General features: G+C 43.5%; 1 protein-coding gene across 3 annotated transcripts in view; it reads left to right on the forward strand.

Annotated features, from left to right (window-relative positions):
* Window positions 1-26,954, forward strand: part of megf11 (multiple EGF-like-domains 11) — a 498,254-nt gene that overhangs the window by 375,082 nt on the left and 96,218 nt on the right. For all 3 annotated transcript variants that reach the window (XM_059639362.1, XM_059639360.1, XM_059639361.1), the window contains 2 exons: window positions 1,491-1,665; window positions 26,798-26,918. In XM_059639362.1, coding sequence (XP_059495345.1) covers window positions 1,491-1,665; window positions 26,798-26,918 — 296 coding nt within the window. The remainder of the gene's footprint in view (window positions 1-1,490; window positions 1,666-26,797; window positions 26,919-26,954) is intronic.

Below are 26,954 nucleotides of genomic sequence, written 5' to 3' on the forward strand. Positions count from 1 at the left end.
ACACAAAAACATATAATTTTGTATATATTTTATAACCTATTCTCTATTGTATAGAGTGAACATTACAATATCGTATTCATGATGTTGCATACTTTTTACTCATTCTGCATTCATCTGTCAAAGCAATAGGAGAGTCCATCATCATCCATGCTAATAAACTGGCAAATTTTGGTATGTTACTACAATACCTGTCCTGTGATACCATAAACCTTGAGCTGCTGTATCATTGCCGTGATTAATGTCTTTTCTCCTTTATCTTGTACCGTACCATTGTCAGAATACTGACTTTGGTGAAATCAGAATCCATCTCTTATGCATCAGGTTATGCCATCACTACCTTGTGACAAGAGATTTTGCAGGAGTGGCCTGATTATGAATCCACAGATTGCTCCTGTGGAACCTTGAGCTACATTTTCTATTCAAAGAAAGGCTGAGATTGAGAACTCTGAAGCAGAGGTTCTCGGATTTTGCACGCTTTCAGTTTGGAGCACATTTTATTATGTCATTTGTTTGTACTGCCCCATGACAGTGTATTCTGTAGAGCTCTGTTCAAGCAAACTATATCTTTCTCATATAACAAGGTGTAGAGCTGGATGAACACAGCAGTCCAAGCAGCATCAGAGGAGCAGGAAAGCTGAAGTTTCAGTCCCCTCCCTCATATCTGAAGAAGGGTCTAGACCCAAAATGTCAGCTTTCCTGCTCCTCTGATGCTGCTGGCATGCCGTGTTCATCCAGCTCTACACATTGTTATCTGAGATTCTCCAGCATCTGCAGTTCCTACTATTTCTATATCATTCTAATTTTGAGTAATAACAAATGCTTGGTCGAGATCTAGGGCAATAACATCTTTCAATAGTTTGCATAGTAATTTGACAAGGAACTAATAATGTAAGAACTTTCTGGAGAAATTACCACTTCTGAGCACATGAAAGCTACATAAAACTGTGCAAAATACATCATTGCATTGAGGATATTTCAGTGACTTTCTTGTTTCAAATGTGCGCGTGTTGATTTTGGATTTTGACATTCAGTCAACTTTAACTTTAAACTCTGTTATTTGCCATCAGAGTTTATTTTTCTAAATATCTTATTTTAATGTAATCAGTCAGAAAATTGGTTATAATTCCTTGTAGGTGATCAGTTTTCTTAAAAAAAACTTTCCTCAAATATTGAATTTCATTCAAAGCCACAGGACATCTTAGAAATGTAGCTACTTCTGAGTAAATTTATTTACATTCTATGTTAGATTGAAATGCTGAATGAACAATTATTATCTCGGTAGAAAGATCTGAATTAATCTTATTCCTATTTCTTAGAAATCCTTGCCAAGCATTTACATTAACTGTGTATTAGTCAAGATTTCATTTGGGAATTGTTGATGATGACTTTGATTTTTCTGATCTTGTATATTGAAAGAAATAATTTATTACAAAACAGTGAACATAATAAAACTGAGGATTACATGGTTACCTGTTTGATGCTCTTTTCAGCTGCCACCCTTTATCTGGTGAATGCTCCTGTAAAGCAGGCTGGACTGGCCTGTACTGCAATGCGACTTGTTCCTCTGGGTTTCATGGAGAGAACTGTCAGCAAATCTGTAACTGTCAGAATGGGGCTGATTGTGACAGAATCACTGGTAAATGTGTTTGTGCTCCAGGATTTGAGGTGAGTACTTTGGATATCAGAAATAGATCATAGACATGAGCTATGGAATGATTACTTCACAAAAGGAGGCTGTTTAGTTAGTCAAGCCTGTCACAGTTTTCTGCAAGAGCAATATAATTAGTCCCAATATCAGTTCTTTCATAACTCTGCACATTTTTTTCTCTTTGGGTGCTTTTCTAGTTCTCTTTTGAGAACCTTGCTCAAATCTGCCTCTGTCACTCTTTTAAGCATGCCAGACCACAATCAGTATATTTAGAAAAGATGTTTCTTTGTTGCCTTTTAGTTGTTAACTGTGACCTCTGTTTTTCGATCCTTACCCCAGAGGAAGCATTTTATCCACATTCTCAGTCTCGACTTGTCACTACTGTAAATGCCTCTATTAAATCTCCTGTGAACTTCTCAAAGGAGAGCAACCTACGATTCTTCAATCTATCCATGTCACTAAAGTCCCTCAACCCTGAATCAGAATTTCATAGAATTGTTACAGTGAACCTTTATCGATCTTTTCTACACTCCCCACAGAGCAATCACACCCTTTCTAAACATTACTCTAAATGAGTCAAATACTATTTTGTAAAGGCTTATCCTTTATAACTAATAATTATTTGTATTTAAGTAATGTGGAGATCTTTGTTCCATCACTTCTTCAGATGATGCCACAGGCTGAGATAAAATCTCTCTCTGTGCCTTTGATTCCTCATTTCTGATCTGCCAACTTTATTCATGACACCATGGAGAGACAGTCTTTATGCTTTGCTAAGAATAGAAAGCAAACAACAACTTATGATTGTAAAATGATTTAAAGCAATAAAATATCCCAAGAATTGCATAAGAGCATTCTCGAGCTAAATTGGACGCCATGCTACTTAAGAAAATATTATAACAACAGATTATCAAAGGCATGGCCAAAAAGTCTTAAGGAGGCTTTTGGGTGGGGGGGGGGGAGGTGGAGAAATTAGGGAGCGAGTTTTGAGAAGATTTGTAGCTCAGGTTGAGGTTCTGGATGTGAGTTTGCTCGCTGAGCTGGAAGGTTAATTTTCAGACATTTCGTCACCATTCTAGGTAACATCATCAGTGAGCCTCTGACAAAGCACTGGTGTTATGTCCCGCTTTCTATTTATCTGGTTAGGTTTCCTTGGGTTGGTGATTTCATTTCCTGTTCTTTTTCTCAGGGGATGGTAGATTGGCTCCAAATCAATGTGTTTGTTGATGGAGTTCCGGTTAGAATGCCATGCTTCAAGGGATTCTCATGCGTGTCTCTGTTTGGCTTGTCCTAGGATGGATGTGTTGTCCAGAAAGCTAGCCACCAGAATACATGAACATCAACTAGCCACAAAATGACATGACCCACTATCACTCGTATCCTTACATACAGATAAGGAAGGACACCACTTTGATTGGGACAACACATCCATCCTAGGACAAGCCAAACAGAGACACGCATGAGAATCCCTTGAAGCATGGCATTCTAACCGGAACTCCATCAACAAACACATTGATTTGGAGCCAATCTACCATCCCCTGAGAAAAAGAACAGGAAATGAAATCACCAACCCAAGGAAACCTAACCAGATAAATAGAAAGCGGGACATAACACCAGTGCTTTGTCAGAGGCTCACTGATGATGTTACCTAGAATGGTGACGAAACGACTAAAAGCTAACCTTCCAGCTCAGCGAGCAAACTTCCATCCAGAGTTGGAGAGGTTTAGCTTGGGAATTTCCAAGCTTCGAGCAACAGAAATCATGTACAATCTATGATACCGTGTAGTTTTTTTATAACAATGGGTGAGACATTCATGTACACACAAAGGAATTTCTTTGCTCATACAAAGATTAATCTTTGGGATAATTTTGCTAGACAAAATAGTTGAACTAAAAAACATGGGACTATTCAGACTGTCACTGGGTGTAACAACAGGATAGGACACCGGAGGAATGAGTTTCAATTATTTTTCCTTGTCCTTCATTTTTCTAATGATTGATTACTTGTAAATCTAATTCTTCCTCTGCCAAATCTAAATAGGAGAAGTGTCTCCTGCTCACTCATAACAGCAAGACCTTTTCAACTTCCATGAAAACTCAATAAAGCTGGCTTTATGGGAATAGACTATTTTTATCATGTTATGCTCAGAAACCACAAATACAACAAAATGAAGAATGTCAGAGATATCTTGATGGAACTCCCTTGACTGTTGAAAGTGAGGCTGCCTGTAAAACACATAACCTGTTTATTGTCTGGATGTTATCGTTGTAATGTGACAAGGAGCTCTGTAATCTCATAATAGAAACTGCTGCTGTGACAGCAGGAGAATCCAGTGGTTTTCAAACTTCCTTTCATTGTAATCCTAGGCAGCACCCAGACAGTAAAGACAGTGACTTCAATGTTTATGGAAGGCAGAAAGGTTTTGACAGAACAGGATACTGCATGGAAAATCTGCCAATTCCTGAGATTTAATAATGACAGGCTGGTTAGCTGCCAACTAGCAAGATTAACATTTAGGGCTAATGCACTCCTAAGATGCTGCTTGGCTTGCTGTGTTCATCTAGCTCCACACTTTGTTACCTCAGATTACCATTAGGAGTCTGCAACTGATCAGGATGATACTTGGCAGTCTGGCAAGATTATGTTTGCAATCAAGTGTTGGTTGGGAGAATGGCCATTCTCTGCAGCAAAAAGAAACTGCAGTTATCAGAAGGGAAGCCATTCTCTTTCTTAATGGACTGTTGGGAACATTGCTATTCCAGCTGGTCTGCAAGCAGTGATATTATGCTATGAAGTCAGGTGCTTACTTCACCTTCCTGTTTCAATCTGCTCACTATCTCAGTTCTACCTGTTTATATTGTATTAATTCCTGTTATGAGCCTTGCAGCCATTCAGCCATAGTACAACACAGTGGTAGCCTTAGCTTAATGTGGCACTGAGTCAAAAGCTCGTGTGTTCAAGTTCCAGTCCAGCAAATTATGTGATTGTTAATTAAGAACTACAATCACAGTCCAAGTGATAAATGGAATACAAGAGAATTAGTCTTGGTGGACTAACATCTGCTCCAGTCTTTCATTAAAATTGAAATTGCCAATTATTGTGCTGTTTAGTGGCTGAAACATTCCTTCATTCATGATTGTGATCTTAGTTTTTTGTGGAGGAGAGGTTGACTGAAGGCTGCATGTTTCTGCAAAATGGGAAGGAGAGAAAGCCTCACAGCAGTCATTTAAAGGTGAAAACCTATATATTTTCTCAAACCGGTTGGTGCTATGTGACTTTGCTAAGGAATTCCTCCTATGAATGGTTCTTCTTTGGAGAAAGTGATCAAGTTCTTCCTATAATAACAAAATGTTTGTTTGTGTGGAGTTTAGGCGTTAGAAAAGGCATTCGTTAAGATGTTAATTAACATAATCAACTTACGGTCTTACACAGAAAATTTGCAATTGAATAACAGACTTCATGACACATCATGTAATGAAATCAGAGCAGCAGAACATATTCTGCCACGCATACTTGCATGCATCCTTTGTTTTTGTGCCTGATTTCCTTTCTTTTGCTGAAGATATGCATACCTGGTGTTTCACGATTACAAGTATTAAGACTGGGCTTTAACTGTCAAGGACTATGTCAGCCAGAGCAGTGCATGGAATACTTGCTGCAGTAAGTAATAATGTTTTGCACTAAGCACTCAGTTAATTGACTGACAAGGCTTTTTTTCCCCCTATAAGCTTCTAGAATTATGGTAGTTGACCTCAAACTGTATTATCCCTTAGAAAGACAGATGAATAAAAAGCCATCAATTTTATTTTGGAATTAACAAAGATGTAACCAAGGGTGAATTTCAGAATTTTCCTGTTTTGTCTATGTAACATCTGGAAAATAGCCACAGATTATCAGGAAAAAGTAGCATCATTCACCAAGCTTTCAACAATGTTTTCATTGCAGTTATAGTAGACAACCAGGAGAATGCTGAAAAGCCCAGCCCACTATTTGTAAAATGCTTCTTCCAGGATACTTGGGAGAAGAATAAATAACATTACCAACAACAAAAAGTCACTGCAAATATCAGACAGTACAAGGATGAAATACATTATAGTATGAAAGTAGAAGTACCATAAATCCAGTCCTGATTTCACATAGGTTTCAACAGTTCGTATTCCATTAAGCTGTTGATGAGGTTGATTTGATACCAATGAATAATGTGTTAGGAGTAGCATGAGGATTTGTTCAAATTTACAAGCATGTCATAATAATATATTGTTTTGAGGGGAATTCAATTTTTTCTTTAAAATAGTCTGAAATTAAGAATCTGCTGATGACCATGAAACCATTGTGAATTGTTGGAAAACCCATTTGACTCACTAATGTCCTTCAGGGAAAGATTCAAGATCCACAGCAATGTGGTTGACTTAGCTGCCCTCTGGAAATGACCTAGCAAGCAGTTGTATTAATTGCTACAAAGCCTCAAGAAAGAAAGAAATGAAATGGGATTGCCCATCTGACATTGACCCCTAGATACTAGAAAAGACAACAGCCTTGTAGAAACAGCTTTGTCAACCTTGCAGAGTCCTCCTTCCTGACGTCTGGGGGCAGGTGCCAAAATTGGGAGAGCTGTCTCATAAAATAGGCAAGAACCAATCTAGCATATTCATACTCACGGAATCATACCTTACAATGCCCCACACACAATCAAGACCATCCCTGCATATGTCCTGTCCCACCAGCAAGACAGATCCAGCAAAGATGGTGGCATTGTGGTGTACAGCTCAGAGGGTGTTGTCCTGGGATTCCGTAATATTGACTCTGGACCCCATGAAGTCTCATGGTTTCAGGTTAACATGGGCAGGGAGCCTCCTGTTGATACCATCCTCTCTCAGCTGATAAATCAATACTCCTCCATGTTAAACAACACTTGGTGGCAAAGGTGCAAAAGGTATTCTGGGTGGGGGATTTCAATGTCTACTACCAAATGTAGCTTGGCTGTGACATTACTAATTGAGCTGGTCAGGCCCTAAAAGACATAGCTAATAGACTGACTCTTTGTGGCAGATAGTGAGGGAACCAAGAAGTCCCTATGGAGATAAAGTCCTGCCTTCACTTTGAGAATGTTCTGCATCATGTTGCAGAGAACTATCACCGTGCTAATTGGAACAAACTTCGAACAGATCTAGCAACTTAAGACTGTGAGGCACTGTGGGCCAGCAACAGTAGCAGAACTGTACTCCAACGCAATCTGTAACCTCATGGCCAGGCTTAATCCTGAGGATTAACCTCAGGGGATTAACCCTGGTTCAGTGGAGAGGGTTGGAAAGCATGCTAGTATTAGCACCAGGCATGCCTAATAATGAGGTGTCAACCTGGTGAACCTAACAAACCAGACCATTTGTAAATCAAGCTGCATAAGCAGCAAGCCATAGAGATGTACAGCACAAGAAACAGACCCTTTGGTCTAACTCGCCCATGCCAACCCAATATCCTTAAATTAATCTAGTGCCATTTGCCGGCATTTAGCCCATATCCGTCAACCCTCTGTCCTTTAGGGTCTGACCAGTTTGATCAGTGGCATTGCTGCCAAGTCCCTGTTGATAGTGAATATTGAAATCTTCCACCCAGAGTACATTGAACATCTTTACCATCCTCAGTGCTTCCTCCAAGTGTAGATCAACACAGAGGAGTACTGATTCATCAGCCAAGGAAGGATGGTATCTGGTAACCAGCAGAATGTTTACCTGCCTATCCAGTTGCCTTGTAAATGTTGTAATTGTACCAACCTCCTCTGGCAGGTCATTCCGTAGAGGCACCTCCCTTTGCATGAAAATGTTGCCCCTGTGATAGACAGAGTTAAGCAATCCCACAATCAATGAATCAGATCTAAGATCTGCAGGTTTGCCACATCCAGTGGGGGTGGACAATTATAACAACTCTCTGGAGGAGGAGGAGGTTCCACAAATATCCCCATTTTCAATCATGAAAAAGCCCTACACATAAGTGCAACAGATAAGGCGAAGCATTCGAAGCAATCTTCAGCCAGAAGTGCCAAATGGATGATTCGTTTCAGCTTCCTCCAGCAGTTCCCAGAATTACAGATGTCAGTCTTCAGTCAATTTGATCCACTCCATGTGATATCAAGAAACAGGTGGAGGTACTGGAAATTGCAAAGACTATGGATCCTGACAGCATTCTAGCTATAGTACCAAAGACTTGTGCTCCAGAAATTGCCGCTCCCCTAGCCAAGTTACTTCAATACAGTTACAACGCTTGCATGTACCAAACAATGTGGAAATTGGCCCAAGTATGACCTGTACTTAAAAAGCAGGACAAAGTCAATCCAACTAATTACTTTCAATGGTCAGTAAATTGGTGGAATGTGTTATCACCCTGCTGAATAATAACCTGCTGAAGGATGCCAGTTTAGGTTCCACCAGGGCCACTCAGCTCCTGACCTTTATTACATCCTTGGTTCAAACATGAACAAAAGAACTGAATTCCAGGGGTGAGATGAGATTGACAGCTGAAAAGCCATTGAGTCGTACAGCATGGAAACAGATCCTTTGGTCCAACTAGTCCACACCAACCATGTTGCCAAACTAAACTAGTCTCACTTGCCTGCATTTGACCCATATGCCTTGAAACCTTTCCTGTTCATGTATTTATCGAAATGTATTTTAAATGATGTAGCTGTAGCTGTACCTGCGTCCACCACTTCCACTGGCAGTTCATTCGGCACACGAGATACTCTTTGTGTCAAAAAACATTACCCCTCATGTCCTTTTTAAATCTTTTTCCTCTCACCTTAAAATTATGCCCCCTAACTTTGAACTCCCCATCTTAGGGAAAATAGCTTTGCTATCCACCTTAACTATACCTGTTATGATTTTCTAAACTTCACCTTCCTGGACCTCTCAGTCTCCATCTCAGGCAACCAGCTTGTAACTGATGTCCATTTCAAGCCCACCAACTCCCACAGCTACCTAGAATACACCTCCTCCCACCCACCCTCCTGCAAAAATTCCATCCCCTATTCCCAATTCCTCTGCCTCCGCCGCATCTGCTCCCACGATAAGACATTCCACTCCCGCACATCCCAGATGTCCAAGTTCTTTAAGGACCGCAACTTTCCCCCCACAGTGATCGAGAACGCCCTTGACCGCGTCTCCCGTATTTCCCGCAACACATCCCTCACACCCCGCCCCCGCCACAACCGCCCCAAGAGGATCCCCCTCGTTCTCTCACACCACCCTACCAACCTCCGGATACAACGCATTATCCTCCGACACTTCCGCCATTTACAATCCGACCCCACCGCCCAAGACATTTTTCCATCCCCTCCCCTGTCAGCTTTCCGGAGAGACCACTCTCTCCGTGACTCCCTTGTTCGCTCCACACTGCCCTCCAACCCCACCACACCCGGCACCTTCCCCTGCAACCGCAGGAAATGCTACACTTGTCCCCACACCTCCTCCCTCACCCCCATCCCAGGCCCCAAGATGACATTCCACATTAAGCAGAGGTTCACCTGCACATCTGCCAATGTGGTATACTGCATCCACTGTACCCGGTGCGGCTTCCTCTACATTGGGGAAACCAAGCGGAGGCTTGGGGACCGCTTTGCAGAACACCTCCGCTTGGTTCGCAACAAACAACTGCACCTCCCAGTCGCAAACCATTTCCACTCCCCCTCCCATTCTCTTGATGACATGTCCATCATGGGCCTCCTGCAGTGCCACAAAGATGCCACCCGAAGGTTGCAGGAACAGCAACTCATATTCTGCCTGGGAACCCTGCAGCCTAATGGTATCAATGTGGACTTCACCAGTTTCAAAATCTCCCCTTCCCCTACTGCATCCCTAAACCAGCCCAGTTTGTCCCCTCCCCCCACTGCACCACACAACCAGCCCAGCTCTTCCCTCCCCCCCCCCACCTACTGCATCCCAAAACCAGTCCAACCTGTCTCTGCCTCCCTAACCGGTTCTTCCTCTCACCCATCCCTTCCTCCCACCCCAAGCCGCACCCCCAGCTACCTACTAACCTCATCCCACCTTCTTGACCTGTCCGTCTTCCCTGGACTGACCTATCCCCTCCCTACCTCCCCACCTACACTCTCTCCACCTATCTTCTTTACCCTCCATCTTCGGTCCGCCTCCCCCTCTCTCCCTATTTATTCCAGTTCCCTCTCCCCATCCCCCTCTCTGATGAAGGGTCTAGGCCCAAAACGTCAGCTTTTGTGCTCCTGAGATGCTGCTTGGCATGCTGTGTTCATCCAGCCTCACATTTTATTATCTTGGAATTCTCCAGCATTTGCAGTTCCCATTATCTTTGAGAAAGCCAGTCCTGTGTCCAGTTCGGTGCACATATAAATAATGGGTGATTTGGTGACGAGATAGCAGCCTCTGTGGTGTTATTTCAGCCTTCATTCCTCAAACCATTGAGCCTAGGAGTTGGAACATCATGTTGAGATTGCACAGGATGTCGGTGAGGCCACTTGAAGAGCACTGTGTACAATTCTGGTCACCTGCTATAGGAAGGATATTATTAAATTGGAGAGGATTCGGAAAAGATTTATTAGTATGTTGCCAGGACTGGAGAGTTTGTACAAACCCTCCAACAGTCAGAATTGAATTGAATTAGCTTCATTGTCACGTACTCCAGTACAGTGAAAAGTTTATAAGTCACTACTTACAGCGCCATCATAGGTGCAAAGGTACCTAGGTACAGCTTTTTCAGTTATAAGATTAGTTACAGTGTAACAATGCCACCAACACACAGTGCCATCTTAGGTACAGTCCTTAGTTACATATTGGAGAAATGAAGAAAAGAATAGTTACATTCCAGCTATAAACAGTGTAACCATAGATCAGAAAAACAAGAAGCAATGCCCTCAAGGCCTGTCCGCAGCAGACCAGCCCAGAGTACATCCATGTGGTCTCACTGCTGGCTGCCATCACACTGAGCCATTGCCCCAGCTGCTGCGCCAGGCCACTGGCCTTGCTCTAGGCTCTTGCACCAAATCCTACACTGGGCCGCTGCCCCCATTCCTGGACTGCTGCCCCTGTTCCCACGTCAGGCCATTGCCCCGACTCCCGCACAAAGCCATGACCCCTGCTCCTGCATCAGGCCACTACCCTGGCTTCGCACCGGGCTGCTGCTCCTACTCCTGCACAAGACAACTGTCTCCATTCCTTCAGCAGGCTACTGTCCCCAGCTCTCGCACCAAACTACTACCCCCGCTTCACACCAAACTGCTACCACTGCACCAAGCCATTAGCCTTGCTCCCGCACTAGGCCTCTGGACATGCTAATCTGCGGCCATCTTGGCCATTGCTACGGGAGGCAAGAGTGCCAATAGTCAGAAGGAAATTGAGGAGCAAATATGGAGGGACACCTCAGATATATGGAAGAATAATAAGGCTGTAATACTAGGAGATTTTAATTTTCTAAACATTGACAAGGATTAACATAGTGTTAAAGGCTTGAATGGTGAGGAATTTTGAAAGTGTGTTCAAAATAATTTCTTTGTCAATGTGTAAATGCAACTACTAGAGAAGGAGCAACACTTGACCTTCTCTTGTGAAATGGGGTAGAGCAAATGACCAAAGTGATAGTCAGGAAACACTTTGGGAGTAGTGATCATAATTACATTAGTTTTAAAATAGTTATGGAAAAGAATAGGGCTTCCATAAAAGTTAAATTTCTTAAATAGTGAAAGGCAAATTTTAATGGTATGAGGCAGGAACTTTCAGAAATTGATTGAAGTAGACTGTTTGCAGGTAAAGGGACGACTGACAAGTGGGAGGCTTTCAAAGTATGATAACGAGAGCCCAGAAGCATTATGATCCTGTTAAAGAGTAAGACTGGAAAGAGTACGGAACAGTGGATGCGTAAAGATATTGCGATTTCCATCAAGAATAAGAAGGAGTCAAAATTAGATATAGACAATTGGGTTCACATGAATCTCTTGAGAAGTACAAAGGGTGTATGGACATTTTTTAGACAAATTAGGAGGGTTAAAAAAAAGTTATGAGGAAACCTAGGCAGGTAAGGTTAAGGATAATCTCAACCGATTCAACAAGTACATTAGGAGCATGGCTTAGAAAGGGTGGACACTGGGAAATTGTTTCCATTAGGCGGGGAGACTAGGACCTGTGGGCACAGCCTTAGAATTAGAGGGGGTAAGTTTAAAATGGAAATGAGGAGACATTTCTTCAGCCTGAGAGTGGTGGGCTTGTGAAATTCATTGCCACGAAATGCAGTGGAGGCCGGGACGTTGGATGCCATCAAGGCAGAGATCGATAAATTCTTGATCTCACAAGGAATCAAGGGCTACAGGGAGAGTGCAGGTAAGTGGAGCTTAAATGCCCATCAGCCATGATTTAAATGGCGAAGTGGACCCGATGGGCCGAATTGCCTTACTTCCACTCCTATGTCTTATGGTCTAAAAGAGCAGAAAGGGAGACAATAGAGCCCCTCAAAGATCAACAAGGTCATCTGTGTATTGAACATCAGGAAATAGAAAATTGATTGATTTATTGTCATGAGTACTGAAGTGCAGCGAAATGCTTTGTTTACAAGCTGTACAGGCAATCATAGCAAAAAAGGATGTACAGATCAGAGGTCATAAAAAGACTTAAACAGATGCATACAGGTTACATTGTACAGAGCCTGAGGTAGTTGAGATCAGCATTAGCAAGATCAGCATTATTTGAGGCTAGAAAGTCTAATAATGCCTAGGAAGAAGCTGCTCCTGAAACTGCTAGTGCATGTGTTTAGGCTTCTGTATTTTCTGCCTGATGGAAGCGGTTGTAGGAGATCATTTCCTCCCACAGTCCAAAGGTGTGCAGGCTACATGGATTGGTTGTACTAAGTTGCCCATATTTTTCAGGGAAGTATAGATTAGATGGGTTATACCTGAATGGGTCTGGGTGGGATGCTCTGAGGGTTGGTGTGGACTTGTCGAGCCAATGGGCCTGTTTCCACACTGTAGGGATTCTACGAAATATGATTCCACAGTGATGTTGTAAGCAAACTTGTAGTTGTTCATTCAGAATTTGGCAACACAGTTGTGGGTGTACAGGGAGTACAGAAGGGGGCTGAGGACACATCCTTGTGAGGTCTAGTATTGAGTGTTATTGTGGAGGAGATGCAGTTACTTATCTTCACTGATTGTGGACTGTGGGTCAGAAACTGAGATCCAGTTGCAGAGGGCGCAGCCAAGTCCAAGGTCATGGAGTTTTGAGATTCGTCTGGAGGGGTTAATGGTGTTGAAGGCAGAGCTGTAGTCAGTGAGCAGGAGTCTCACGTAGGTGGCCTTGTTGTTTGTATGTTCCGGGGATGAGTGCAGCGCTAGAGATATGGCATCTGCTGTGGATCTGTTACGTTGGTAGGCAAACTGTAGGGAATTGAGGCAGGCTATGAGACGGGATTTGATGTGGATACTAAATTAATATTTCATGTCAGTTTTTACTGTAGAGAAAGAAATCAAGGCTGGAGAATATTGATGTTTGAAAACAGTTCACAGTACCGAAGAGGAAGTGATGGCAGTCTTAGAAAACATAAAGGTAGATAAATCTCCTGGATCTGATCAAATGTATCTCAGAACGGTGAGGGAATTCAGGGGAGAGGTATTTTTGTCATCTATAACCATGGATGAGGTGCCAGAATATTGAAGGGTGGCTAATGTTGTGCCTCTATTTAGGAAAGGATGTAAGGTAAAACTTGGGAACTATAGATCTGTGAGCCTGACATCAGTGATGAGTAAGTTGTTGGAGGTGATTCTGACAGATATAGGATTTACATGCATTTGAGAGAGGCAAGGACAGATTAAGTATGGTCAACAGAGCTTTGTGCAAGGGAAATCGTGCCTCACAAATTTGATTTGAGTATTTTGAGGAAGTAACAGAAAAGATGGTGGACTAGGAAAATTAGATCACGTGGAATTCAGGGAGAGCTTGCCAGTTGGATATAACATTGGCTTGATGCTAGGAGACAAAGGATGGTGATGAAGGGTGTTTTTTAGACTGGAGGTCTGTGACCAGCAGTGTTCCACAGGGATCAGTACTGGGTTCACATATGTTTATCATTTATATAAATGATTTGGATGAGAATTCAGGAAACATGATTGGTAAGTTTGCGGATGACACCAAAATTGGTGGTATAGTGGACAGTGATGAAGGTCATGTAAAATTACAAAGAGATATTGATCAGTTAGGTCAATGAGCCGAGGAGTGGCAGATGGAGTTTAATTTGGATAAATATGAGCTCTTGCATTTTTGTAAAACAAACAAGAGCAGGACTTATACAGTTAATGGTAGTCCCCTGGGTAGTGTTGTAGTACAGAGACCTAGAGGTTCAGGTATATAATTCGTTGAAGTTTGCATCATGTGTAGATAAGCTGGTTAAAAACCAGAGAAGCTGGTTTAACACACTTTGCTTTCACTGCTCAGACCTTTGAATATTGAGGCGTCTTCTGGAGTACTGCGTACAAATCTGGTTGCCCTGTTACAGGAAGGATTTTATTAAATTGGAGGAAGTTCAGAAAAGATATACCATGATGTTGCCAGGAAAGTAAGGTTTGAGTTAAAAAGATAGGCTGACATTTCTTTCACTGGACTGTTGGAAGTTGAGGGATGATCTTATACACCAGCATCCCCCACGATGACTACATCACATCAATAGTCTCAGTACTCAATACCACCAACTGCCAATTTCCACATGCCCTCCTACAACTCATCCACTTGGCCCTCAATCACAACATCTTCACCTTCAACCAATTCTTCATTCAGACATACAGAACAGCCATGCTCCCCAATATGCCAACATTTTCATGCACAGATTTGAATAAGATTTCTTTGCTGCACAGAACTTCCGACCAACACTATACACCAGATACATCGATTTCTTCCTTTGGACTCATCACGATGAATCACTAAAACAGACATATAACGATATTGACAAGTTTCATCTCACCATCAGTCTCCCCATGAACTACTGTTTAGAATCAATCTCATTCTTCGACATATACAAATCCAGCAAGGATGGACATCTTTGTACTTCACTGTACCACAAGCCCACATATAACCTCACAATACTGCATTTCTGTAGCTTCGACCCTAAATGTATTAAAACAGTCATCCCCTACAGACAAGCCTTATGCATATGCAGGATTTGTTCACATGAGGAGGAATGAGACAGATACGTGAAGTTGTTGAAGGGCACCCTCATAGGAACAGGGTATGATGTTCAACTCATTGATCGCCGTTTCCACTGTACCATACGAAAAATCATAATGATCTCCTCAGAAAACAGACACAGGATACATCCAGTTGGATATCTTTTGTTGTCCAGGACATCCTGGGAACAGAGAAACTATGCCATGTTCTTCACAGCCTTTAACACATTATCGTTGACGATGAGCATCACGCCAAGACCTTCCCCTTGCCTCCACTTCTCACCTTCAAACAACTGCCAAACTTTTAGCAGACCATTGTTCGCAGCAAACTAGCCAGCCTTTGGGACAACATCAAACACAACACTATACAACCCTGTCACAGCAACCTCTGCAAAGGCATGTCAAATCTTCCATGGACACTACCATCATGCATGGAAACACCACCCACCACATGCACTGCAGATACATGTAACTCAGCCACCGTTGTCTATCTCATGCGCTGCAGCAAGGATGCCGCCAGGCATTGTATATTGGTAAAACAATGCAGACGCTACAAAAACAGTTGAATTGGAACCATGCCTCAATCTGATGAAGGGTCTAGGCCCGAAACATCAGCCTTCCTGCTCCTATGATGCTGCTTGGCCTGATGTGTTCATCCAGCTCCACACCTCGTTATCTCAGATTCTCCAGCATCTGTGGTTCCTATTATCTCTAAATGTGAACTTTACCAGTTTCAAAATCTCCACCCTTGGCCTCATCCCATGACCAACCCTTCCTTTCATCCTCGATCTGAGACAAACTGTCCATTTTCTCTCCCACCTATCCACTTCTCCCACCTCGCTAACCAATCCCCACCACTGCCTACCTGAACTCACCTATCACCATTCCACCTACCTTCCCCAGCCCACCACTCCTTTTTCTATTAATTTCCGAGCTCTCTTCCCCCTCCCCATTTCTGAAGAAGGGTCCCGACCTGAAAAATATCTTTCCTCCTCCTCTGCTGCATGACCTGCTGTGTTCTTCTAGCTCCACACTGTGTTATCTCTGACTCCAGCATTGGCAGTTCTTACTGTCTCCTCTTTCATACAGACATTGTCTCTCAAACACATACACACTCACTCTCACTCTCCGCGCGCATACGCATGCACACACACACACAGTCTCTTCCACACGTGCGCGCACGCGCTCTCTCTCTCTCTCACTCTCACACGCAGAGATCCTCTCTCATACGGACACTGTCTCTGAAGAACTGTCTCTCTCTCTCACTCACATACTCACACTCACACACACACACACACACACTTTCTCACACACACACACACACACTCTTTCTCCCACACGCACTCTCTTCCCCATACACAAGTGCACGCACACACACTCATTCTCTCTGTCACACGCAGACATGCACCTGCACACATATGGATCCATATGGTGCATTTGTATTTGCAGATGCATTCTATTTTATTCAAAAAGCTCACAATTTATAGACAATCAGGCAGGGTGGTATTTTATAAATTCCTACTTTTAGAAATAAACCGTTTGACTCCAAACCAAAACACAAACAGATTCTAAACAAGGCCTTATATCTAACATGCATTGTCTGACCTGTTGGACCTCATCCTTACACTGATAAAACCCTTCAGTTTTCTCAGGAGGTGGTTTCAAAGGAATTTGGGGATTTACATATACTAATTAAACAATTAAAACCTTGTAATTGATTAAACGTTTAACAACATCTTACGTCTGTTTAGGACATCCTCATAAGTGGTGTGACCCTTTGATCGGAGATAACAAGGTGCAGAGCTGGATGAACACAGCAGGCCAAGCAGCATCAGAGGAGCAGGAAAGCTGACATTTCGGGCCTGAAATGTGAGCTTTCCTTCTCTGCTGCTTGGCCTGCTGTGTTCATTTAGCTCTACACCTTGTTATCTCAGATTCTCCAACAGCTGCAGTTCCTGCTATCTCTGACCCTTTGATCTTTTACTTATAAATTCTGTGCCTGATACTACCTCTCTCAATAACACCTGAAGAAGGAGTAAAATTCCGAAAGCTTGTGTTTTCACATAAACCTGTTGGACTGTAACCTGTTGTGTGATTTCTGACTTGATCGTATAAAGGTTTATGAAATCATGAGGGACATAGATAAGGTGAACAGCAAGGGTCTTTTCCCTAGAGTGGAGGATTTTAAAACTGTGGCATATTTTTAAGGTGAGAGAAGAAGGATTTAAAAAGGAAATGGGGGCAACTGTTTTGTACAGAGAATGGTTCACATGTGGAAGAACTACCAGAGAAAGTCGTGGGTGTGGTTATGATTACAGCATTTAAAAGAAATTTGGATAAGCTCATGAATAAACACACGTAGAAACATGTAGGTAGGGAAGGTTTGGAGAGAAATAAGCCAAACGCAAGCAAGTTGGACTAGTTTTGTTTGGGAACATGTTTGATGTGGACTAGCTGGACTGAAGGGTCTGTTTCCATGCTGTATGACTCAATGAGAGGCTGGGACTTTTTTTCACTAGAGTATAGGAGGTTGAGGGGAGGTCTTGTAGAGATTTATAAAATCACTAGGTGCATAGATAAGGTGAATAGCAAAGATCTCCTCCCTAGTTTGGGTGAGTTCAAAACTAAGGGGGATATTTTTACGGCGAGAGGCGAAAGATTTAAAAGGGACCTTGGCAACTTTTTTCACAAAAAAGTGAACTGCCAGAAGAAGTGGTGGATACAGGTACAGTTAAAACGGAAGACATTTGGACAGGTATATGAACAGGGAAGGGTTAGAGCGATATGGCCCAAGTGCAGGCAAGTGGGACTAGTTTAGTTTGGGAAACTTGGTGGGAATGGATAAGTTGGACCGAAGGGCCTGTTTCCATGCTGTATCACTCTAGGACATGAACTATTCACTCTGGCCAGACCTTTTCGCCCTGAGAGGTGGTGAGAAGGGAAATAGTTGAGTGAGTGGGCCCTGGAGAGACACTCATGACCTCTCGCACCTCTGTGATTAAATTGTTGGGTGAACAGGCTCTTGGGGGATTTTTTTAACTCGCCAGCATTAAGGTCCTCAAATGGCCAATTCATGACTTTGTAATGGACTCAACTTGTTAACTTTCCAACCACTTTGTCCCTGGCATATGAGAAAGCTGACTAGCTTCCTGACTGGCAAACAATGGTGACCTGTTTGTCAAATTACGGGAGGCGTCCAAATATCCCAATCTGGGGGCATTTGATGAGGCATAGACAGCAGGCAAGAGAGTGGCCTCTGAAAGTCAATGTCTCAGCTTTTGCCTGTCATCCCTTTCCTTCTAATCCCCATCACATGAGAAAAAGTTAAGAGACTTACTTTTCACTGCTTCATTCCTTGAGTAGGATGTCTGAACTGTGAACTTTAGGACCCAGAGGGTGCCTTTTCTGGCAGTGATAGGGCAAGGTACTTGCCTCCAGTGCTTGATGAGCTGGTTAGCAGTTGATGCACTGAATTAACTCGTCAGTTGGGGTGGCCTGTTAGTTACTACTTGTCATAGTCACTCTGCACTCAAAGGAAAAAATATTGGAAAATCATCCCTGCTGTTTCTCTGTCCACGGATGTTGCCAGACATGCTGAGTTTTCCACCAGTTTTGGGCCAACTTTCAAGCCTCTATGATAAAATGTGAGGCTGGATGAACACAGCAGGCCCAGCAGCATCTCAGGAGCACAAAAGCTGACGTTTTGGGCCTAGACCCTTCATCAGAGAGGGGGATGGGCTTGAGGGTTCTGGAATAAATAGGGAGAGAGGGAGAGGCGGACCAAAGATGGAGAGAAAAGAAGATAGGTGGAGAGGAGAGTATAGGTGGGGAGGTAGGGAGGGGATAGGTCAGTCCAGGGAAGATGGACAGGTCAAGGAGGTGGAATGAGGTTAGTAGTTAGGAGATGGAGGTGCAGCTTGGGGTGGGAGGAAGGGATGGGTGAGAGGAAGAACAGGTTAGGGAGGCAGAGACAGGCTGGACTGGTTTTGGGATGCAGTGGGTGGAGGGGAAGAGCTGGGCTGGTTGTGAGGTGCAGTGGGGGGAGGGGACGAACTGGGCTGGTTTTGGGATGCGGTGGGGGAAGGGGAGATTTTGAAGCTGGTGAAGTCCACATTGATACCATTGGGCTGCAGGGTTCCCAAGCGGAATATGAGTTGCTGTTCCTGCAACCTTCGGGTGGCATCATTGTGGCACTGCAGGAGGCCCATGATGGACATGTCATCTAAAGAATGGGAGGGGGAGTGGAAATGGTTCACGACTGGGAGGTGCAGTTGTTTATTGCGAACCGAGCGGAGGTGTTCTGCACGGCGGTCCCCAAGACTCCGCTTGGTTTCCCCAATGTAGAGGAAGCCACACCGGGTACAATGGATACAGTATACCACATTGGCAGATGTGCAGGTGAACCTCTGCTTAACATGGAAAGTCATCTTGGGGCCTGGGATGGGGGTGAGGGAGGAGGTGTGGGGGCAAGTGTAGCACTTCCTGCGGTTGCAGGGGAAGGTGCCAGGTGTGGTGGGGTAGGAGGGCAGTGTGGAGCGAACAAGGCAGTCACGGAGAGAGTGGCCTCTCCGGAAAGCAGACGGGTGGGGATGGAAAAATGTCTTGGGTGGTGGGGTCGGATTGTAGATGGCGGAAGTGTCGGAGGATGATGCGTTATATCCGGAGGTTGGTGGGGTGGTGTGTGAGAACAAGGGGGATCCTCTTTGGGCGGTTGTGGCGGGGGCGGGGTGTGAGGGATGTAATGCGGGAGATGCGGTCAAGGGCGTTCTTGACCACTGTGGGGAGAAAGTTGCAGTCCTTGAAGAACTTGGACATCTGGGATGTGCGGGAGTGGTATGCCTCATTGTGGGAGCAGATGCGGCTCCCCCCCTCCTCTCCCTATTTATTCCAGAACACAACCAGCCCAGCTCTTCCCCTCCACCCACTGCATCCCAAAACCAGTCCAGCCTGTCTCTGCCTCCCTAACCTGTTCTTCCTCTCACCCATCCCTTCATCCCACCCCAAGCCGCACCTCCATCTCCTACCTACTAACCTCATCCCACCTCCTTGACCTGTCCGTCTTCCCTGGACTGACCTATCCCCTCCCTACCTCCCCACCTATGCTCTCCTCTCCACCTATCTTCTTTTCTCTCCGCCTTCGGTCCGCCTCCCCCTCTCTACCTATTTATTCCAGAACCCTCACCCCATCCCCCTCTCTGATGAAGGGTCTAGGCCCGAAACGTCAGCTTTTGTGCTCCTGAGATGCTGCTGGGCCTGCTGTGTTCATCCAGCCTCACATTTTATTATCTTGGATTCTCCAGCATCTGCAGTTCCCATTATCACTTTCAAGTCTCTATGGTTTGTTGCTTTTGGGAGAAAGGAGGGTACAGATTTGTTTGCACGTACAGTTTGCATATTTGACATAGCATTGTAATCACTGCAAGTTCAGCGTAATTCTGACCCATATAACTGTCTACTGCTCTCATTGTTCTCTGTGCATGTGGTTGAAGTCCATAACTGTTGGATTCATGTTTCCATGAGGCTGAGCAGGTAGCTGGTCTCTGGCAGTCCTCTGAGTGCCAGTCGCCAGGGGAGTTTCTTCCTTGATCAGCTGCGGAGTTATCACAGTGAAGTGCTCACCAGATTGTGGTCCCACACTTACTTTGCCTGATATTCCCACCCAAGAGCCAGTATCTAAGCAAGCTTTGCTAATGCTTCCTCTGAAGCCTCAGCACACTCCTCCTCAGAGTTCAAGGAGATGGCTTATGGGAGATCTGAACATTTCATCACAGCAGTGATACCTGCTAGACAAGAGAGAAGGAGTTGTAGCAGTAGTTAGAGTGCTGTGCAAAAAATGACACTGACATGGACCCTTGCAAGTGCCCCTCCAAGCTGCTCACTATCCTGAATTCAACATACATCACTGTTCCTTCAGTGTGCCTCAGTCAGAAACTCCCTCCCTAATTGCATTGTGGATGTATCAACAACAAGCGGATTGTAGTGATTCAAGAAGGCAGCCCATCACTACCTTCTCAAGGGCAACAAGGAATGGGCAATAAATGGCTAGTCCAGCCAGTGATACCCACAATGCATGAATGAATAAAATCTCTGAAAACTTCTGGTGGAATTGAGTACTTGCTTGATTGGCAGGATATTGATATTTCAGCATCCTCACAAATGTGATCCCAGTCTTTTCCTGCAAGGGCCAGGAAGAACTGCTCCACCTATATATGCTTTCTCTCTGCTCTGTACTTGGTGTTGTTATCCTGTCATGAGGGTAAGAGGGGAGTTTTGTGGGTTGCATGTAGGTGGCACAGCTGTTAATCATGGTGCAGATATGTGAAATGTAGTGCGGTGCTCCAAGGGAGTAAAAGGCTGTGTAGAGGGCATGCAGGTTTAGTATTCTGGGAAGTTTGGAGAGGTCACAGTGGGTAAGAAAGGTTGTTGTGACTGGTTATGGGTGTGGCAGAGCATGGGCCTTGGTGGGAGTTGGGTGCAGTAGCAGGAATAGTGTGAGGGTGATGTAGCAGAGAGACAAGTGTGCACTTGTTGCAGCAGAGAACGTTATTGATCCTCTTGTGGCGCTGCTGGCCCCTCTCCTAGGCCATGGGACTCAGGTGGTGACCTCAGACCAAGCTGCCAGGGTCTGGTAGCACGGACCTCTCTGTTGGTTCTCCAGGAAAATGACAAAGAGAGTACTCCTCTGCACCACCTCATTGACCAGGATTTAAAAGTCCTTGTCAAAGAATCATAGTACTGTTGTCCCTTTCTCTGACATGTAGAGAATCTGGCTGCAACTAATCAGGGCAGCTTCAGAATGCCAGTGCCAGTGGGTATACAGCACCATTTTAAACATTGCCCGGGTGCGAGGGATCTCCAGTCTTTTCACAATATATCCACTGAGTTGTAAATTCTTACAGAAATGCCACTTGTTAAGTGGGGCTGGAATTGGACATAACAAATGCCATAGAGCAGGGCTAAGTAGTTAATGCGGTGAGTTTAGTAATATATATTGAGAAAGGAGAAGGGCATGGTGGATCGTGAGTCTCAGGAGGGGCAAATTAATATACTAGGGCATATCAGTATAATAAAGGATGAGTTATTGGAAGTTTTGAAAAGCATTAAAGTAGATAGGTCCCCAGGTGGAATTTATCTCAGAATGTTGAGGGAGGCAGGTGAGGCAATTGCTAGGATCTTGTACAAAATCTTTGTATCCTGTTTAGTCATAGGAGAGTTCCCAGAGGACTAGAGAATAGCTAACGTTATTCTTTTGATTAAGGGTAACAGGAATTGTAATGATTGGAACCAGCTGGATCACGTTGACTACGAGACCCTTGATTGTGGTACTCAGCCACATTAGGGGCATTTAAACAGTCCTTGGATAAGCAGATGGATGTGAATGGGATAGTGTGGGGGGATGGGCTTAGATTAGTTCACAGGTTGGCGCAACATCGAGGGCCGAAGGGCCTGTTCTGCACTGTCTTGTTCGATGTTCTATGTTCTATAACCTGGACCAATCAGGGAAGACCAGGCTGACTAATATAACCAGGAGATTGGAATCTCCTCAGTTGAGGGCTGATTCTGAGCTGGCTGACCATAGTCAGTGTATGTTGCACTTGTAAATAGAGGGTGAACTTGGCTTAAATAAAAAGAACCAGGAGATTTAGAATATCCTCAGTTCAAGCTACTGACTCCAAACTTAGTGACCACTGTCAGCGTGCTGTGCACAAATGAATGGGCAGGTGGCTTAATGGTGCAATGCAGGCCTCTGCAGTTATTTCAGTGGTGATGGCAGAAAATAGTATGTGCCTAAAGAACATTCGCTTGCAACAGACATCTTGAAGTTGGGGTAAGCATTTCTGGCATCGTCCCTCTATTTGGGAAGCTTGATTTGTTTGTTCCTGCTGTTGAAGACTGAGCCCAGTATGTGGAAAGAATGCACTTTGTTCCAGGCACTGACATTGGAGTGGATAAAAAGCAACAAGTAATCCTTCTGACTGCTTGCAGACCCACAGCATTTTTGGTTGTAAGGGGCTTAACTTTCCCAGAGGCATCAGACACTAAAACCTTCCAAGAGTTGACAGAGTTGTTTAAGGAATATTACGACCCCAAACCTCTTCTAATTCTGAGATGCTGTTGGTTTAATTAAGCTCTTTGAGAATGGGGGGATTTCAATATCGGAATTTTTGACAAAGTCAGGATGACTGCCAGGGGTTTCTAAGATGAAGATACTGGCAAAAAACTGCCTGGTGGTGAGATTTGGATGCTGACATTTCTGTGTTGGTGGGGCAGTGCCCAGAGTGCCAACATTCATGAGAATGGCTGGATAAATGCTGGACTTTTCATGAGCTCAATGTTCCTGGTCATTGTGGACGCCCATTCAAAGTGGTTGGACATGCATAAAGTTCGTTTGCCAAACTCAGGGTTGACGATTAAGAAGCTGCGAGCATCATTCGTGATACACTGTCTCCCAGAAGTATTGGTTATGGAAAATGGGACATCATTTACAAGCAGGAATTTTGAATATTTCCTAAAGTCAAATGGGATTCAACACATAAGGACAACTCCATACCATCTATCATCCAACGCCCTAGCAAAAGAGCAGTCGAACTGATGAAGGCAGGCTTAAGGAAGCAGTCTACAGCATCACTTGATGCCACAGTGTCCCGGTTCCTGTTCAATTATGGGACCATCTGTAAGCAACAACAGGGATAGCTCCAGCAGAGTTGCTAATGGGGAGAGGATTCTGCACCAGATTAAACCTGATATTTCCAGACCTTGGGGGAGAATGAAATGGCAGCAGGAACACCAATGCTGGCCACGTACCACCTCTAAGCAAGAGAGACAATTTAATTTGGGGTGTGAAGTTTAGTGCACTCTCTCTTTCCCTCTGGGATTTGGAGTGGAAGGTGCTGCACGCAGCAATCCCTTATAACTGCAGATTGCGGTGGTTCACGGACTCCCAGCCCAACTGCTTGTTTTGTGGCGCTGTAGAGTCTGTGGAACATGTGTATGTTGGTAGTGGGCACCTGCACTCCTTTTTAAGTTACCTGAAGGACCTTCTGCTCTGCTTTTGATTGCACTTAAGCCCCACGCTCCTGATCTTTGGGCACCTGGTGTGGAGGGGTGTGGGCAGGTCAGAAGATCTCCTTGTTGGTCTGCTCCTGGGCTTCGCCAGACTAGCTATAAAACAGGTCCAGGCAGTGGGCTGTGGAAGGGGTCATCTCTGCCAAGTACCTACCTCTCTTCCCTGGTTATGTTTGAGCCCGGTTGTCCTTGGAGAGGGAGCATGCAGTGTCCACCAATGTTTTCGATGCCTTTAGGAAGGGGTGGGCACTGCCGGGGTTGTGCATGGGTGATTTATTTCCCCTTTCGATTCTATTTTGATTTAATCCCTAACCCTCCCCCTTCACTTTTTTTCAATGAAGGCATTGCCCTGTCAGGGTTTGCTTGTTACTGGTTCCATGGTCACATTCATGTTTTTCCTGGTGGTGGAATATTGAATGAAATTATTTACACAACTGGTGTTTTTCATTGACTCCCTGCACACACAACATGTGGGGCTGGGGGGGAAGCATCGTTGCTGTAGGGCAATAGTGCGTGTATATATAAAAGCTATATAACCAAGAGATTAGAATCTCTTTAGTTCAGGGGACTGACTCTGAGCTGGCTGGCCAAACATAGTGTATTGTGCACAAGTAAATTAAAGGTGACTTGGTGACACGATACCGGCCTCTGTGCGGTTATTTCAGGGGACACATTGAATGAAAATGATTTTTACACAGAAGGTGGTAAGTGCCTGGAATACACCACCAGAAAAGGTGGTGGAGACAAATACAATCATGATGTTTGGGCATATTTACAGATATATGAATAGTTTGGAGTAGAGATTTAAGGATCGCATAAAGGAAAAAAGATTTTAGTTTAGAAAAGCATGCGTCTGTGCAGGCTTGGTATGCTGAAGAGCCTGTTCCTGTGCTGCACTGTTCTTTGTTCTAGACCTTGCAATGCAAATCCTTCCAATAAAACCTGACACAATTTGGACACAGTCACAAATGCATGATTCAGCCTTTTGGTTTAACCAGTCATCCACTTCATGTCAGGACTGTTGGAAAAGACAAAAGCATTTTAAAACATTCAAGGCTGCAATATGAATAACAAATTAAAATATGTGGTGTGGAGACTGTTGAAGATGACAATGGGGACAGTGTAGCAGCTCACTGGAGATCCAGCAAATTTCATCATATAGCTGTAGGCTGAAAATGTGTACAGCCATGAAGAACTCCGGTCCCAGTTTATCATCGCAGGGAATGTCTAAAGAAAAAATCAGCTTTTTCCCCATAGGGATGAAAGAAAATTGGAGAGTGAGTCATGTTAGTGTAATCTTTGTAGTGTGGTAGAGATGTCATGCTGTGTATAATTGGGATAGGGATATTTTCATTAATCATTTGTAGGATATGAACATGACTGGCAGAGCCAACATTTATTATTTGCCCCTAATTGCCACTGTGAAACTATTTGACCGGCATGTGCTCGCTTAATGAAAAATAGGTTTGCTTGAAAAAAGTGTCCTTACACAGAAGTGAATAGAAAATAAATCTCCATACTCATTCTTAATGAGTTTTTATGACTTGAGCACATGTAGAGCGAGTTTATTTTTTCATCAGTTAGTTGTAGTTCAGTTATGTGCAATGATCAAGCAACCGAGCATTCTGTTTAATTGTGGCCATTCAGACAATAATCTCAAACTCTTTGCCTGTAGTTACATTTCTGTCATAAGAAATAATATTTATCATATAGCCAGTGGTCAACGTTTTTAAAAAAAAGTTTTGGACAAGATCTGTCTTATGGCTTGCTTGATTATAGCACAAATGTGAGGCCACTTTTGTCAAAGCAAATGCTGCGGCGGGGGATGGTGGTAGGGGGGCACGTGACTTTGTACTCCCTTTAAAAGCCCATTGTGTACCAGAATCAGCTTTCATTTTGTTAATACACAATTTTTTCTAAATTGTCTTAGCACTTGAAATGCTTTAAAAAATGGTGATTTTATTTTAATACATTCATCAAGCACAATGCATTATGTTGGAATTAAGTTCTGTTATAGTTTTTCAATGTAATTCTTGTGACTTCTATTTTACAACTGTATGTTACACTATTTCTTTCTTACCTAATGGTATTTTCCTTGATTAACTTTATAATAGTTTCTTGTGAGACAACGTAGGCTGTATAAATTCAACACAATGACAAAGTTTAACTCTTGGTGATATGGCCAAATGTGAATTCTATTGAAGCACATTATTCCTGACTACCAGGGGAACAACAACATATATTTCTGCCCTTTCAAAGTGACAGACATCATCAGGAACCAGTCAGGAGTTAACAGGAAATGATAGCAATAAAGTGTATATATACAGTAAAGTAAACAGAAATACATTTGGACAATAATTTTTAAAAAATCCAAAATTCAACCAAATCCAAAAGCAAAATGCTGCAGATCCTAGAAACTGAACTCTATACTTCTAAACTAGTTCGGCTCATGCCCTTTTAGGTTAGACCTGTGATAGTAGGAGTGCAAGGACAATGTCACGTTCATCACCTTCTGATGTGGCTCTCTTTCATATATTTATAATTGATTTATGCATTTTTCATCAGTACTTATAATTTTAGATTATCTGTATATCAGTCCTTCATTATTTAAGAATATATGTACCAACTAACTTGACTACACATGCATAGTTTTTGAGACATTGTAGCACTGAGCATGATGTGGTGGAATGGATACTTTGGGCTTTGGTCGCCAAAGGCTACTACGGTTTTCTTTTAATCATGTCCCAGTCTGTTGTAAACTAATTGATAAAGTTTGATTGCTGTGATTTAGTTAATAGTTTTATTATCATTGTAACAAGATCAACTCTAGCCTTTGGTCATCTTGCAATTCCTTTTTCTAAGCATGTAATCTGCTGGCTAAGATCTAGTGATACGCACTTTCTTTCTTCCTTTCCAGGGAGAAGATTGCTCCTTGTCATGCCTTCCTGGTAAATTTGGAGCCAACTGTTCATCTACTTGTCGATGCAAACATGGTGGTACTTGTTCTCCTGTTCATGGCTCCTGTATTTGTAAAGCAGGTAGAGATATCTAGTCTATTGTGACCTTAACTTGTT

The sequence above is a fragment of the Stegostoma tigrinum genome, chromosome 33 (assembly GCF_030684315.1).
Source record: "Stegostoma tigrinum isolate sSteTig4 chromosome 33, sSteTig4.hap1, whole genome shotgun sequence".
In the NCBI taxonomy this organism is placed as follows: domain Eukaryota; kingdom Metazoa; phylum Chordata; class Chondrichthyes; order Orectolobiformes; family Stegostomatidae; genus Stegostoma; species Stegostoma tigrinum.